Source organism: Homarus americanus, unplaced genomic scaffold (genome assembly GCF_018991925.1).
Source record: "Homarus americanus isolate GMGI-L3 unplaced genomic scaffold, GMGI_Hamer_2.0 scaffold26351, whole genome shotgun sequence".
NCBI classification, from domain to species: domain Eukaryota; kingdom Metazoa; phylum Arthropoda; class Malacostraca; order Decapoda; family Nephropidae; genus Homarus; species Homarus americanus.
In genome coordinates this window covers 2,984,468-3,002,241 of record NW_024724368.1, presented here as the reverse complement: position 1 = coordinate 3,002,241, position 17,774 = coordinate 2,984,468, and the positions used below count along the sequence as shown (strand labels likewise).

General features: G+C 39.3%; 1 protein-coding gene across 1 annotated transcript in view; it reads right to left on the bottom strand.

Annotated features, from left to right (window-relative positions):
• Window positions 1-2,439: 2,439 nt before the first annotated feature.
• Window positions 2,440-17,774, bottom strand: part of LOC121864149 (NADPH oxidase 5-like) — a 52,380-nt gene continuing 37,045 nt past the window's right edge. The window contains 13 exon segments of the mRNA XM_042363110.1: window positions 2,440-4,060; window positions 7,372-7,437; window positions 7,567-7,770; window positions 8,295-8,504; window positions 8,975-9,138; window positions 11,510-11,691; window positions 12,060-12,194; window positions 12,458-12,725; window positions 13,038-13,132; window positions 13,448-13,613; window positions 16,017-16,174; window positions 16,629-16,792; window positions 16,934-17,136. Of these exon segments, the coding sequence (XP_042219044.1) occupies window positions 3,929-4,060; window positions 7,372-7,437; window positions 7,567-7,770; window positions 8,295-8,504; window positions 8,975-9,138; window positions 11,510-11,691; window positions 12,060-12,194; window positions 12,458-12,725; window positions 13,038-13,132; window positions 13,448-13,613; window positions 16,017-16,174; window positions 16,629-16,792; window positions 16,934-17,136 (2,147 nt within the window). The 3' untranslated portion in view covers window positions 2,440-3,928.

Genomic DNA, 17,774 nt, shown 5'->3' with positions numbered 1-17,774 from the left:
ACATGATGATCGACATACCTCAGCAAATCTGTTTATTAGTGAAAATATGAAGTGCAGAAAAGAAAGCCAAGTACTGTACTGTATACCGGGTACGAATAAGTAAAATATGATTATCGTACCTTGTAAAGATGTGTTGGTTTCAAGTGATACTGATACACTACTGTTATTTCCTCACTATGGTAAAGAGATATAAAGGTGTTTAGGAGGCATGGTGGAGTACTGTCTTGTTTTTTTATGTATTAAATGTTGTGAAATTAGCATTCCAAGTATGTATACAGTAACAGCTATCAGATTAAACTGAAAGCAGAAATGATAATTAGGGAGATTATAGAGAAGTGGGTGGACATATGAAAGGTATACAGTAGTGCAGTTAGAAAATCTCTAACTTTAGTCCTAGTAGAGCTATGACTAATCTAAGTGCCTGGTATGATAAATATACTCAAAAATTTCACCTGGGATGACTGAATTTACATTTTATGACATAACTCCCATGAAGCTGTTGGGTTAAAATTCTTAATTAAATGAAAATGTATAAAATTTTTGCCAGACACAACACATGCTGATCACCATACACTGAGGGAATGAAAAATGCAGACCATCATGTCAGATCAAGTTTACATGGTATGTATAAATGTGGAACGGTGTGTGTGTGTATAAAATGGGAACTACAGCAATTTTTTGGGGATTTTCAGTCTTATGTGGAGGGGGGAGGGGGGTAAGGATGGATTACTTTGAGCATGTGGATAAATGACCAAGGGAGTTTACCTGAATGGAAGAGTTGATTTAGATACATAAAATTGTTGAAAGTAAATTAGAAGGACCTAACGAGTATATGAGATGGGGCTCAATGCAAGAACATATATACAGTAAGTCTGTAATGCACATACTACATAAAGAATACAACTATTTAACAGGTCTGTAATGAATTTACACATGAGTATTAAAACAGGAAATTCAGTGAATAATTCCACCAATTACAGGCATTTTAAAATATTTGGGTCTTAAAATATAAAAGATACGAGTACTGTACTGTATTGTATACTGTACTACTTAACACATAGTCATGGAGAAATTGATGTAACTAATCATGAGTGAACAATCAGTGCAGAACATAGTGATAATGTCTTTAATATGGCAATTAGCAACAGGACTTTTGTAAGACTTGTCAATATGCAAAGTGGCATTATGACCATGTATACATCTGGTTTATGATAAATTTCCTGCAAAAACACAAACATCCAGTAATGCAAGTAAAATACCTGTACGTTACATACACTGCACTGCATAAAAAGTTTAGTTACAGTACTGTGCTAACAGACACTCATCACACAATAAAAACAAAATGGCCACCTGTAAATGATGAGGTTTTAACTACTTTCAAAATTACAATGTTGTAAAAAAAGGCATTCAAACCAGTAATAGTTTCACAAGTACTGGTTCAGCATCCTCATGTTTACATGTCAGACATTGGTGTCGAGAAATGGCCCAGAGCATATAAAGCTTTGCCTGTACTAACATGATCTGTGAGAGAGACATATAGTACTGTTTTATACAAACACTTATGTGATGGCGAGTACTTAAAACTTGAGGATAAATATATTTATAGATAAAAAAAAAATATTATGGAACTCAGGTGTACAATCAAAGACAAAAGTCGTGTCGCAGTTTTGTCTGAAGGTTAAATATAACTCGTGAAACATTAAGAGAGCCCCCTACCACAAGGCAGAGCGCACAAAAAGTTTAGCCCTTCGGCATATGTTTTCACCAAATTTCAATACACGACTTTTGTCTTTCATTGTACACACCAATACCCAGTGCTTTACCACTGCAAATATTCTTTGTGGCTTTTCAATACTAAAACCAAAGCAGTCTGTTATTGTTAATGAAAATGATTTTACATGATAAAAGAATTTCATTTTGGGAACATTCTCCTTTTGTAAAATAATAAAACTCAATTACACAAGGAGATTGTTATAAGGAGACACTTTTCAGATTCATCTTGCCTGTACAGTACTTCCCGGCTGAATTAAAGAAAAAAAATTATATATATATTTTTTTTAAAGAAATAATACAAAATAACAAAACCAAAGAATACACTCACGTTAATAATTTATGAAAATTATAAACTTAGTTGTGAAAAGTTAAAAGAGTCCCCTTTAACAAAATAATAATTGTGACATGGTTTCAAATACAACTGCACAGTATCATTTGCTTCCTACTGAGGCTGGGATATTTGTGATGTATTTTGTTGCTATTGTAAGATCACAGCTCAAGGTTAAAGAAGCCACAAGCCCAGAAAACTGTGAGGGCAAATTTTTTCAGTGAGAGTTGTGAACTCTTGGAACAATCTGTCAGAGAGTTTTGTGACAGGACCGAGTGTGAGCTCATTCAAGGCCAGACTTAACCAACACTGGTTCAGGTTCTGATATATTCAGGAGCCAGTGCATGCCCAGTATCTGCCAACAGTGCGTATCAGAGTTGTGACCGACCGCCCAAGAAGCAGAGCCAATCAGTGGCGAAGAGGATAAAAGTAAAAGTGTTGGGGTGGTCAGTTACATACAGTATGCATATGTGAAAAATTCTATATGGTAAGAAACAATATAAAAGACAGAAATACATATAACAAAGATGTGATGATGAATTACACATAGGGTAGGGACAGAAAATGTGGCTGGGGGTACACAAGGTTCCTTTGGGATATGGGGAATGGGGGTGGAGGGGCAAACCCTTCTGAAACTGTCTTAAAACTCATTTGATAGCTTTCTGGAGACTTCAGATGAAATAATAAAATTTTAGTAAAATAGTACATTACTGTAGAAGACGACTCCAAATTTGAGAAATCTGCATTTTTGCAGAAAGGTCATGTCCCTCACAGAAGTGCATTTACTCTTAAAGTATGCTGTCTGTCTACAAGGATTATTTATCATTACTGTTGTGACATAACCAGTAACACAATACAAATCCTTATCTTATTCCCAGTAAGGGACTAAACTTACTATCCCAATGTGAGAGTAGCATTTACCATTGTCACAGCTTTATATTTACTCAAAAACATTACATACACTCATTAAGTACACTCTCATTGTAAAAGTTTACACACAAATAATTTTGATGTTATCATTCAATAAATATGAGAATTGTATGGAATGGTGATAATTTTTTTTTAGAGATGAAATGCCATACGAAGAACATTATATTATATCTATATATACATTTGAAAGAAACTTTTCATAACTTGAAAACTGTCACATGGGAACAATGAGAACTGCTTTCCAGCCACTTTTGCTTCAAGACAGCACCTAAAATGTCTGTACCAGTGATTATTATCCATAAAAACATCAGACAAATTTATCATTAATGCACTAAAAGTAAATAACGGAGTCTCACTACTTTTTTCTCATGAAGCAGCCTTCTAGTCATGATAGATTCTTTATTAATACCTCTTTTCTAGCACATCACAGTTTTCTAAGTTACCTCATACACATTTACATTAAACAATGAATCAGTGCAGTAAAAATGTACAAATATCTCTAGTCCTGGAAAGGTCTGTTTATGCATAATTACAAAAGCAGTTCAGGCTTTAACTTGGAAGATATCTGGTGAATGGATGAGTGTCTCAGATAAAACTCAGCAACCAAGGTTTCTGGTGTATTCCCCCATGCTAGGGCACTAGCAAAAGCCTCATCACCTAGATTTCTGCTTGAGGTACCAATGTCCTCTAGACTAGGCTGTGTACCCTGAAAACTGGGTAATGGCAACCTAAAGCATAAACATAGCACAGTGCAGAGGAACCAAAACAATTCCTCAACTAAAGTTGATATTATTAAGAAAGGATGGTAATATGCAGACATACTGAACACCGGTCTGCCTTTTACTAAAAAATCTGGATCACAAAGCACTGCATCATGCAATGCTGTGATTTATGGGTTTAGAAAATCTCTTTGCGGAAATCAAAGCCATATGTATCACATTTGTAGCGAAGCGTCCGTCCAAGTGCAGGTGGACCACAGTAGAACACGGTTATTTTCCCTTTTTGCTGGTGTTGCAGCTGTTTGAACACCTGGAAAAACAACACAAAATAATGCTGAGGTATAGTTGCGGAAATGTGTTCCTACACCCCCTGTGGTAACCCATGTCTCCAAACGGCAACATCCAAGTAGTAGTATCATTATTTATAAATGAATGAGTATTGGTTGTGTAATGATTGGTGGATATGTTTGCTATAAGTTGGCCATTTGGAGACATGAGTTACCACAAGGGATGTAGTAACACATTTCTGCAACTGTACAAGTACAATACAGTACTGTACATTCTTAGAACAAACATTTCAGATTAAATTCTTTGGTATGTACTTTAGTATCACAGATTATTTTTCTGTCCTCATTAAATATAAACAGAAATCCTTTTAATCTTCAGGTTGCATGAGAAGTCAGTAACGTGATGGAGTTGACAGTGTGACCCCATCTACATAACCTGCTAGGGTCACTTGAAGATGTGTCCTCTTTGAGAACAATGAATTATTCATTGTTCAAAAAGACACCTTCTTCCTCATATTAATGAAGGGGGTAATCTTCTTGCTGACAGGAGGGGAATTGTCACACTGTCCTGACTACAATTCCATTTTTATGACATTAAAGAAGGAAACAATCTTTCATCTCAGTATAAAGAAGACACCCCATCTTCCTCAAGTCAAGGGAGGAAACACTATCTTCTAAATAATCAATTAATTAAAATTTATCCTTGGGATATTTATACTTCCTGTCTTCCTTCTAAATAATTAACCAATTCTTCCCATCTCTTCTCTTTCCTTTGTTCTATGCCAAATTGTCTATGAGTTAAACCTTCTAGACGAGGAAACTGGCCTGCCATTCTAATCCTGGCTATTTCTCTTAACACCCTAACTGGTCTACTAAAAGCATCTGCGACTACATTTGGCTTACCACTCTTATGTTAAATGTGTAATCTCTCATTTACAACATCCATCTGTTCATTCTTTGACACTTAATTTTCTTGTTAAAAACAGATGTTGATGATCAGTCTTAATGGTAAATTGTGAACCCCTACACAAAAATTACTAGCATCACTATGTAACTCAAATGGTTTATCCATGTCTACCTTCACAAGGACTGGGAAGGAAGCTAATGTCTGCTTTAACATTACAAAAGCCTTCTGACATTCATCTGTCCACACAAATGCAGCTTGTTTCTTGGTGAGTTCTGGGATTGGATATGTAATCTCAGCAAAATATGAATCATGCTTACGATAAAATCCGCACATCCCAGAAAATTATTGGACTTGCTTGATTTACTTCCCGTGTAAATATGGCTGGGCTGACTGACAATCCATAAATTATATCCATCACTATTGTTATGGCCAAAAATTACTTGACATTAAGCATCTTTCAAATCTAAGGTGGTATAATATTTGTTTCTGGAAGCCTTCTCTACTAATTCATCCAACCTTGGCAATGGTTGTATATCTACCTTTAAATGTTTGTTGACTGCTCAGAAATCAAGGCATATATGTTTTGACCCATTGGTCTTAGTTACTACAGTAATACTATGGGTGATAGCCAGACGGCTGTTGTGGGTTCAATGATGTCTCTATCTCTCATGTCCCTCATCATTTTCTTAATAATATCCTTGGCCTTCTCTGGGTACCTATATTGAGGTCCTCTCAGTGGATTTTCATTGGCTAATGGGATATTAGCTGGCAAACCCTTAACTGATCCGGCTTCATCTGAACCTAAGACAAACAATGCATCATGATCTAGTACCACCTGTTTTAACTGTTTTTGCATGTCCCGATCCAAGTGTGTCCACTGCTGGGTCCTAATTAACTCCCTCAACTTCTCCTGTCTAGTTTCTCCACGTTTCACTTCATCACACTTTGGTACCATATAATTTAATACATGTTGAACTTGTCTGATTTTCTGGACTGGAAAATTCTCAATACCACTACAAATTAGATATTGAACTGGGGGGTCTCTTATCATCATGAGTCAGCATTATTGGAAATTTGTTAGGTCTCTTTTCACTTTCTCTCTGTATGGCCAGGTGATGTCGTGAACACAGTGGTATTTCTAAAGATGGGTCTACCTTACCTAACTCTTCATAAATGTGCGAGATAGTTCCTAGATTATTCCCTTTATCATCAAAATAACAAAACTCATCATCATTAACCACCTCATATTCACCTAAAACAGCACCAGGACTCAAACAAACTGGCTGCTGTGAAACATTACTCATAGGAACATAAACACAGGAATCATCTTGGACTCCCACACACATATCAGGTTGTTGCTTCAACTACCTGTGCTTAAACCTGATTCTCAAAGTCTGACCTAGCTCCACTTTCACCTTAATTGACCTAATTTGAGAACTGTGACCACTTAGTATAGTCTTCCTATCACTGTGTAGGCTAGTCAGCTACTTGGAAAAAGGTAAAACTTAATCAAACTGTAATCATTTTACCTTGATTACCTTCTGCAAGTGTTATCCATCATCTGGTTTCCAATACACCTGTGAATGACCTTCCCAAACAAACTGATTCTTTCCTTGATGCCAACACTAAATCTTCCTAAGATATCTGCCTAATAGTACATCAGTATCTAACTGGTGGTCTTCAACCACTATGGTTTGGTGACTGATTCTTTTCTTAGGGGATATCTGTACTGGGAGAACAACTGTGCCTTTTGCTGTGAATTCATCCCCGGTAATAGCTAAATATCTTTGGGTACAAGACTTAATGGGTCCCACAATCAATGCTACACAAGTATGCCCACATACAGGTAATTTAATACATGGATAACTATTTTGGGTAGGTTGTCGTTGTCATTTGTTCCGAGGGAGCTGTCTAGCTTGACGTCCTGGAAAAGTTAATTTACACTTTCTACAGTCCATCCTCATGCGCTCCCAACATGAACCTATTTGGGGCTTTAATGGACAATTATATGGGTTATGGTCATCCTTCCTACAATACCCACACCATTCATTCCATGCCCCACCTGAGTGTTAGTTTCATGCCATCTCATGCTCCTATCATTCTTTCTGTCAACCTCTTTCATCCACCTGCCGGCTGATGCCCCAGTACCTCCTTTCACACGGTGATCTTCCTTGACCTTGTAGTCGTCACTTCCTGGCCTTGTTTGTACATTTTCATGGTTGACCTGTCTAACATGATGTTCCCTGCCATGCGTACTCAAATACCAACCTTAAGTTAAGACGTAAGTTAAGTACCCCTAGAATTAAGTGATCACACTAAAGGGCAGTATACCTGTACTTGCCAACAGTGCATAACAGAGACATGAGCGACCACCCAAGCAGCTAATGAGCCGATAAGTGGTGAAGAGGATAAAAGTAAAAGTCTTACCTTATCCCAGTTAGGTCTCCCGGCGTTGGTGCGAGTCTTGAGGCCGGTAATGAGATCCCTCTTCTCCTGTGGATACAAATTTTTTTTGTTATGCTTCACAAATTTCCTTGGACAACAATCATGTTATGAGGGTTGGCAAAGCCCTTTTCTTAAACAGCAAACCCTGAGTGTTACATTAAAGCATTGGAAACATACCTTTTCGTGCAGGAGGTCTAGAGCCAGTTGGAGTCCAACAGCCTTCATGTCAGTCTTCTGAAGAGCAGAAGTGATGTACATGTGCATATCAAGGAACCGCTCCAGCACCCCGCCCTGTTCCGCCTGTTCAATCTCTAGCTGTGACAATAGGTTCACAAACCACTCAAATGATCGCTGGTCTCGGTTGATCCAGAAGAAGTCCACCTGCAAATGTAAAGTTAATATTGTAGGCATTTAGTTCACTAAAGGGGCAGTAAATTTCTTTTTGGGGAAATTATTTTTTAAAAGTAAACCTCCATGAACAGTTTCAGAGCAAATAATTAATGAAGGATAAACAAGAACAGGGTAATGAAAAAGTCACAAAGTTATTGGTAAATTTGCATTTTGTTATGTAACTTCTTACTACCACATGACTGTGATGAAGGTGTGTAAACAATGTAGAGTAATGGTAATACAGAGATTTATAAGGGACTGCACTATGAACTGTAGAATCCCATGAGGTAAGTATGCGAGGGTGTGGTAACATGGTGAAGCTAAGCTCTGTGGTGAGGTAACCATGCACAGTGTTCTAGAACTGGTTTGGATGATTGTTGATACAGTCTGTGAGGCTTTGGCTTTCTGAACTCATTCAGGTTGTGTCCATTTATTTATCATGCTTTAATGAGGTTGACACGACCATGTGTTTTGTGTTGCAATCAGTGGTGAGGTCGCACAGGACTTCTTCCTACCTTGCGAAGGTTCATGACTGCCTGGGGGAGGTCGGAGGTCCAAGAATGGGCACACTTGGGGCAGGTAAGGCGCGCCTTCCAGTACTTGTGCATAATTGATTGCAGGATGGAAGCAAAGGGTGTCACTCCAATCCCTGTTGCAATGAGCACAGCGTGTTGGGCCCGGAAGATGTGGCTTGATGGTGCACCAAATGGCCCATCTATGTAAATCTGAGAAGACAAACAAAATACAATAACAAATAATGCATTGTTCATTGAAATGACAAAAACACACAAGCAACTGACATACTGTACATTACATAAATATAAGACAAAAACATATTTACATAAGTCATGTTAGGTTAGGCTGAAATGGGTTGGGTTAGGTTAGGTTAGGTTTGGTTAGGTTAAGTTAAGTTGGTTGGATTGGATTGGGTTGGGTTGGATTGGATTAGGTTGGGTTGGATTAGGTTAGCTTAGATTATGTTAGGTTGGGTTACGTATGCCACTGTAATGACATTCAGTGACTCCTTTTGTAAATTTGGTCACTATATTTTTGTTTTTTCATTTCCCTACTCTTCTAATATACTCTGCACCACATAAACTAACTACACTAATGTGTTGTACTATTACTGTCACTAGCCACTACCAGGAGACTACAACCAACCACCACGGCCTGATGAAGGGCTACCGGTACTCACCATAAGTGGCTTGCCAACTACACACCCTCCCTCGGCGATCGCCTCCTCCATTCTACTCTTCTTCCTCACTCGCCTCTCCTCTTGCCGTGACTTCCTCCACTGCCTCTCCTCCTGACTGGATCTGTGCCGCACGCGACCCTCCTCTGCTGTCAGGACAGATGAATCTGTTGGTGGATCACAAAACACACTTTGTTGAAAGAGTCTCCATACAGTCTTTGTCAATATAATTTCAGTTCCATTCCTATGTCGAGAGAGAGAGAGAGAGAGAGAGAGAGAGAGAGAGAGAGAGAGATAAAACTGACAAGTAAAGGTTAAATGTCAGTTAAAAAAAATAATAAGTTAAAAAATGGTGGCCAAGGAAATGAATGGCAGGGTAACTGATGAGGGGGATCCACTGGCCTGACTATCTAAGGCATAAGAATGCAAACACTATGCTGAATATCATAGCTAGTAAAATGAACCATTTGATCGATAAATATATACCCAAGACCAAACCCAGTGCCTCTAGGAATACGAGGGGATTCCTACACATGAACCATGAGGTGGGTCGACAAAGTTAAGAAGAAAACCCAGAAAATCGAGACGTGGGTTGGGTCAAACGATGAGCATGACAGGGAGGGTGTATGCAAGAGCCAGAAACCAAGCAAATGCAGAGTGTAAAAGGGCTGAAAAGGAGTTCCAGAGGCTGGTTGCAAGCGAGGTCAAGTCAAACCCAAAGGCGTTTTACCGCTATGCAAAATCGAAATTAAAAAAGCGAGTAGGAGTATCAGACCTGAGGCTTGAAGATGGCAGTTATGCAGATTCTGACCAGGATAAAGCTGAGGCATTGAACAACTTCTTTTGCTCGGTGTTCAAAAGAGAGGAAGCGATTAACCTTCCTGCGTTTGAGAACAGACGGTTCGACACAGCACTGACCCAGCTCTGACATGGTGCATCCCAGAGTGCTAAGAGAGTTGTACAACGAGCTTGCCAAACCCCTGAAGATCCTGTTCTGTAAATGCCTGGATGAACAAAAGGCCCCCAGTGATTGGAAAGTGGTTTATGTGAGTCCTATCTTCAAGAAGGGCAATCGTCACTCCACGGACAGCTATAGACCGGTGAGCCTGACCAGCATAATACAGTATGTAAAGTACTTGAGAGCATTATCAGAGATGCCACGATGGAACATCTACTACGAAACAACCTTGTAAGGGATTGCCAACACGGTTTTATGCAGGGGCGCTCCTGCTTACCACAATTGCTCAAGGTATTGGATGTTTGGACCCATATTCTGGAACGGGGTGGTAATATAGACAATATACTTGTATACTGTACCTAGATTTTGCCAAGCCTTTCGACAGTGTACCCCATGTAAGGGTGAAAATCAAACTGGAAGGGTACAGAATTCGGGGAAAAGTCCTAGCGTCGATAGAAGACTTTCTACATGACCGCAAGCAATGTGTGGTGGTTAATGGCATGAAATCATCATCTGTACCTGTCGCAAGTGGGGTACCACAGGGCAGTGTATTGGGCCCACTCTTGTTTGTTTGTTTCATAAATGACATGCATGGCGCTGTACATTCCTCCATACAAATGTTTGTGGATGACACAAAGTTATTTCAGGAAATCAAGAACCAACTTGACTGTAAAGAGCTGCAGAAGGATTCAATGTCACGAAGTGTAAGAGGATGCACCTGGGACGTAACAACGGTAAGGAGGCGTAGCATATGTCCCAACGGAACGAAGAAACTGCACTATTTGAGACTGAATGTGAGAAGGACCTAAGTGTGTATGTTGACAATGAGCTGAAGTTCTCGGGCCTTTGCGAGAAGAAGGTAAATCAGGCAACTAAATTATTAAGTCTTATAAGAAAGTCGTTCAGATATCTAAACGGTCCGTCCCTGTAACGATCTTTAAGAGTAAAGTGCTTCCCCGTCGGGTCCCCAAGATATACTAGGGACTGTAGAGTTGATTGAAAATGTCCAAAAGATGGCCACCAGACTGGTGCCTGAACTACGGCACCTCGGCTACCCTGAGAGATTGGAGTGCCTTAACTTGCTTAGCTTATACTACAGATGGGTAAGGGAGGACCTAATTGAGGTGTATAAGCATCTCAAAGGGCACTTACTCAGTCAAGTGCCCTTACCTGCAGCTGGCGGATGCTCGTCCCACAAGGGGTCACAGGTTGAAGAAGGTGCAAGCCCAAAAAACTGTGAGGGGTAACATTTTCGGAGTGAGAGTTGTGAACTCTTGGAACAATCTGCCAGAGTATGTTGTGACGGCACCGAGTGTGAGCTCTTTCAAGACCAGACTTGACCAACACTGGAGCGGGTTCAGGTACATTTAGGAGCCAGTGCATGCCCACTACTTGCCAACAGTGCATATCAGAGACGTGATCGATCGCCCAAGCGGCTAACGAGCCGATCAGTGGTGAAGAGGATAAAAGTTAGTAAAAGATTATATGTGACTTACTGCCAGGTACAGACCCTTAATGGCTACACATTATAAAGACTTTGGCTATGATTGGGTGTTTGTTACTCAGTTTGGTTGTCTTACCTTGTGTATCTGTTGAGGGTCTGATCCCACCCTCCTGGATGGTCACCCTCACCTCCCCGCTTTTACACTCTTCTCCCTTCTGTGATAACTCCTCGTCTTCCTCCTCCTCCTCTTCTGTGTAATAGTCCCCGGCCTCGGATGGCAAGTCTAGTGTGATTATTGTTGGTTTCCTTCTCATGTATCTGTTGGAGGGGACTTTCTTGTTAGTACTGAGGTCCTAATTAACAATAACCCTCAGATACATAGCAGAAATTTATAAACATCCGTACACACAAGCAACGAAAAATTGATGCTGCTCTGTTAAAAATATTAAGCTGAGAGCACTAGCTTTCCACTGCTTGTATATTATTAATACAGGAAAAATAACAATAAAAGTACAAACACTTCCAAATGATAACAATCCACAAACCGTATCTGGAATCAACGTGCATTTAACATCACGTCATCTTGCACACAATGTAAATGTACTTATTGATGGATGTCACATTATCCCATGTACACAAAATAAAGACACAATATTTTCACCATGGTCATTAGTTTTCCCGATTACCTGAAGCTCATAGCCACTGGTGGTTTCGAGCGCTGCTGGTAGCTGCTGTTGCCAGTCAAAGCCGCCAACTGGACCTGCTTCATGGTGTTTTCGTCAAACCTTCGCTCTGAGGCTGCCCGGAAGTTGTCCCGCAAACTAAGGTGAGGACAAGTATGTCGCATGAGCAATAGAAAAAAACATAGGCCTACTACAATTGTGCTTATTATTTATACCATATTACCAATTGAATGTTAAATTATAGACAGCATGATCAAAAAATTAATTTTATATCGTGATGACCTGTTCGTAGAAACTTACAGTTTCTTACGACTGTTGTTTTAACTTTGCCACAATTTTTAACCCTTTCACTATACTCTTATGTTTAGCCATGAGACCACAACAAAAACAATATGTCTTACATCAAGTTCTTCTCTCTCTTCTTTATCCTCTTGTTGAGGTCTGGCACTGAACGGGTTTTGACGAGATTCTTCTTGGGCATGGTCGGATCAGTGATGAGGTTGGGTGAAGACCGATTCTTGGAGACTGTGGGTCTAGCCCGGGGGTCAGTAGCCTGTCCTGCTGCCCCGGGGACCTCTTGCACCACACCGTTCCCATTAGAGTCGGGCTCGTAAGCCAGATTGGCAATACCTTTCTTCCTCAGTGACTTTGAACCAGTGGCAGTGTTATCTTCAGGAAGAAACAGAGAATGGCCGTCAACTATCATATGCCATTACAGTACAATTTAGAGCAGGTACCGGAAATTTGCACAAATAAAACAACTGACTTTCATACAAAATAATGTAAGTATGTGAGAGCAAACACCTGTTTTGAAATGTTTTAAGTAACAATAAAAATATTCAATAGAATTATGATCATTAAAGAGATGAAGTCACAAAAAACAAGAACTTGTGATTATACAACTACAAAGAACAATCTAAACACAAGTACAGTATGGTGATTGAACCAGACACTACAAAGTAAGAGTTAGTATGGCATTACCTGTGGCAGTGTCATTGTGGGTGAGGGCCAACATAGGCGTGTGGGACCTGGCGGGCGAAGTGGTGGATGTTGCCGCACGTCCGTCATTGACGACCCTGCACACAAACATTCACTTTATTATTAAGAAAAGACTAAAGTAAAGGTAAACAAATTGGCTGGACATACGACTTTAGATTATGTTCTCCAGTAACACGGGAAAACATTTATTGTACCAGATTCACACAGTACTGAATTAATAAGACAAGTGATTCTTAAATGTCACTGGAGATATTCACAGGCTAATCATATGCAAATTAAAGTTGCTTCAGAATTTCCTACTCAAAGGCTTGAAATTTTGTTTAAATAGCAATATAAGATGTTAGGTAGGATTCAGTCTATTCGCTGTTTATCAGTGCACCTCAACAACTCACATGTTAAGGTTAGTTTCGCTGGCACTGATGAAGGCTGAGGAGTACTCGGAGGTGTGGCCGACCAACTCACACCTCTGCTGGGAGCACTTCTGCTGTTCCAGCTCAAAGTATCCATACAACCTGTTGGTCCACTGTCCCACCGCCCTGATGTGCAGCCACACCACATCTGTATACATGGTGGTGCCATTGATGCAGAGAAACAATTATTTCCTCCCCCCTAAAAAATATACTGTACAGTAAATAAAGTCATCCCTAGGTTATAGCACACTTGGTTATCGCGATTTTCGTTATCACGTCTCCATCAAAATCTGCACACCTGCTGTTAAAGTGCATTTTTCAAGCCGAGAATTTCATTATCACGCAGTTGCCTCCAGGTATTTTTACCCATTTGCTTCACCTACATCTATTGAGGATAAAATCTTTCACCTACAAATTGACAATAACACATTTGCTGTAATCAGACATATCTAAGTTGCCTCAACAATAGCAACTCCAGTTGCAATTTCAAATTCTGTGTCATTACTAAGGAATAAAGAAGTCTCGGGTACACCCTAAGATTGAGAAAAAACGGAGAACTCAAGCGTCCTGAAGCAATGGGAAAACGGACTCCTCAGACGGGGGACTCAAATAAAGAAAGCATAGCTACATGTTTTGTGGACTACAGTATTCAGCGTACCCTTTTCATCACTTTGTAATAAACCTAGTCATGCCTATGTGTTTTTCTGATGCTTACCATAACATTATCTATATATTTAGTGGGTCTAAATCAGTGGTGTCAAACTCAATACCTTTCGAGAGCCAATTCATATTTTAGTTACCCTCTTCAGGACCAACACAAACCCTATATCACATATTTGCAGGATTGAAGTTTACAACTTCACACATTGCCTTACCTGGCTTACCAGAAATACCTGATTTGGGTTTGTGTGATCTTAAATTCATTTTACTAAATAAAAATGATTATATCTATTTCTTTCATAATTTCACGGGATGATGAATTTTACCTTCATGCCGCGGGCCACACCTGACCATCCCAAGGGCCACATTTGGCCCGCGGGCCATGAGTTTGACACCCCTGACATACACCTTACAAAATTTTTGACCAAAATATACTTTTTTTCTCAGAATTAAAATTTAAGGGGTTTAACTAATTAAGTACTTTCAGAATAACACACAAACCCTGAATCACACCTTGGAACCCATAGTTGATGAGTAATTAGCATTGAAAAATGTCAGTAAAATCTTTCAAGGGTCATTTTGGCCACTAATTACTCTGCAATCGAATCGTGGACCACATATTCATAATCAGCAAGTTCAGGAGTACCCATACTGTGATTTTCAGCAAAATCTAATTTTTGGCCCAAAACCACCAAAAAATGTAAGTCTTACACCAGTGGTGTCAAACTCAATACCTTTCGAGGGCCAATTCTTATTTTAGTTACCCTCTTCAGGACCAACACAAGTGCTATATCACATATTTGCAGGATTGAAGTTTACAGCTTCACACATTGCCTTACCTGGCTTACCAGGAATACCTCATTTGGGTTTGTCTGATCTTAAGTACGTAAAATTCATTTTACTAAATAAACATGATAACTGTATATCTATTTTTCATAATTTCATGGGATGATAAATTTTACCATCATCCCGCGGGTCACACCTGACCATCCCAAGGGCCACATTTGGCCCGCGGGCCATGAGTTTGACACCCCTGGTCTAAAAGGTTGTAAAATGGGAAAATTGGGGTTGGGTTTTGGGTGCCTGGAACCAATTAGAAAAAATCCCATAGGTTCTGTACTTTCGTTATCGCGTTTTTCGTTATCACGCACTCGGCGCGTTCCCAATTAGGCGTGATAACCAAGGGATGACTGTACAGTATAGTCTTTATCCTTATGGATGTACAGTAGGTGCTTCTGAACATGCTGACTAAGGTTCTGTGGTTAAAAATTTGATATCTTGGTAATTAATTGTCCTAATGACTCTTGCAAATTCTTAATTAGTTAAGCAATTCTAATTACTAGCTACGCGTGCTTCTTCCATGGCGCTCTAAAGTTATTGTGGATGGACTAAAATAATTATATAAATTTGTTTCCAATTCCGAGAGAAATGCGTTTATCAGTTAAATATTACGAAGCCATAATGCTTAGTGTTGCAGCCGTAATTTTGACGACTGAAATTTTTTTAAGAATCACGATACCTATATATTATATTGTACAGTATTTCAGAACAAACTGATTAAGAATTTATGATTAGAAATTTATATCTTGGTAATTATTTGTCTTAATGACCGTCGGACTACTTTAATTAGTTATGCAATGCTAATTACATTGAACCTATTGTTTTTCTTTGTCACTTTTTGGTGTTCTTGTGTTATTCTGGATGGACTAAAGTACTTAAACACATCAATTTTCAATTCCGAGAGAACAGTATACCAGTACAGTATATAATTATTAAAACAAGTGTAGATTCTGTGGAATATGATTGTTTTTATGTAAGTTCCCCGTGAAGTGAGAAATTTAATACGATTCTTTATTATATAAGACTGTAACAATGTAGTATGAGTACTCACCCTCCTGTTCGGGGGCAGAGGAGACGGTGAAGGGGTGCCACTCATACTTGGCGATCTCTGGGATGTTGATGAAGACGTAGTCGCCTGGGTGGAATTGGAAGTGCAAGGGCCGCTTAATCACCAGGTGGATCACTTTGGACGGCAGAAGCACACCAGAACTACCGAGATGAGAATGTTACTTTAGAACCCTCATGGAAGTGAGCTTTGAACAGTTTTCTTAAACTATCTCTGGATGAACTGACTTACTGTTTACTGTTGTGTGTATGTATTTCCTGTACCATGTCCATGATGAACTAATATAAACATGTATAATGACTTGCTGGATGTTTGGTTTTGTTACACACATTTTAAGTAACTAGTGGCTATGCTTTGTATGTCTTAGAAACTCCGAATGTTATATATTTTTTAAAGTAATTCAAATCAAACTAAACACAGTGTAACATTCAACACACTTTCACTTAAATAAATTAAAAATAAAAGATAGGACAAAGTATGGTTATGAAAGTACAGGATTGGCTGTGACAAAAGTATCTTGGCACAGAGGTTGGTTCAGTCCAAGAGATCCCAATCACAGAGAGAAGTTCAATCTAAGTGGACCGAAAAGATCCTCACCTGATGTAGGTTTTGCCTCGCCCTGTGCGCATTCTGATGGTGCGGTGGATGCGCTCTATGAAAAAGATGATTCCTGGCGCCACGAACCACTTCCAGAAATTGGGACCATGCAAGATAGTCAAGGCCCAGAAGGCGATGTACAGTAGGTGAGTCCAGTAAAACACCTACATGGAGTAAAGTAGGAACGTCAATGTGTTTTGTTTAGTAAATGATCCTTTATCTACATAATTTTTACATATGAAAAAAACAAACACAAATATGTACAAATGATACTAACTAGATCTAAAGGAAGGCTGTCTCCTTACCTCAAAATACCCGGATTTCCTGACAAAGGGGAGAGAACAGATGACCATGACAGCGAGGATAATTATGAGGGCCACACCTGTTGGGTTGGCAATGCCTGGGATCAGACCAAAAGCACCAGGCCTCATAGTCAATAACCACTCCGTCAGGGTCCACCCATCCTCGTTGATGCCATCGTCTCCCCTGTCAGGCTCGATATAGACGGCTGATGGAAAGACAAGAGGATGAATTGAGTCACTAGTACAAAACTGGTATGGTGTACAAGAGCAAGTACAGTATATGTAAAGGTGCATATTGAAATATAAGTACAGTAAAGTACTATACTGTCTAAGTTAAGATTTAAGTACAATTAAGTTCCCAGTTCAGATATACTGTACAGCATATACACAAGCATAAGTAAATACTGTACAGTACACCTGACCCTTGCTTTATGCCCACCTGCTATATGCAAATTCACAATTATGCGAGGACCCTACTTCTACACACAATTCACTTAATGAAAAAAAAAATACTATTATGCTTTCAGTGCAAGATATAGGGAGGGGAAAAACTGGGAATGAGGTTGCTGGTGAGATGGCATATTGCCATTTTTCTTATTTTATAGTTTTATATTATATTTTCTTTATTTGTAAGACATATTAGATTATTTTTATGATTTTTCCACAACTTTTATAGCATTAATGTAGTCTTTTAGCATGTCTTTGTTATGAAAAAGGGCCAGAATTAAGGTTGGTGGGGCTCCATAAAAATAAGAATTCACTACATGCGATTTCGGGTTATGTGAGGTTTTCGCAGAACGTAACTCTAGCATACAGCGAGGGTCAAGTGCGTTTGTCGTCACAG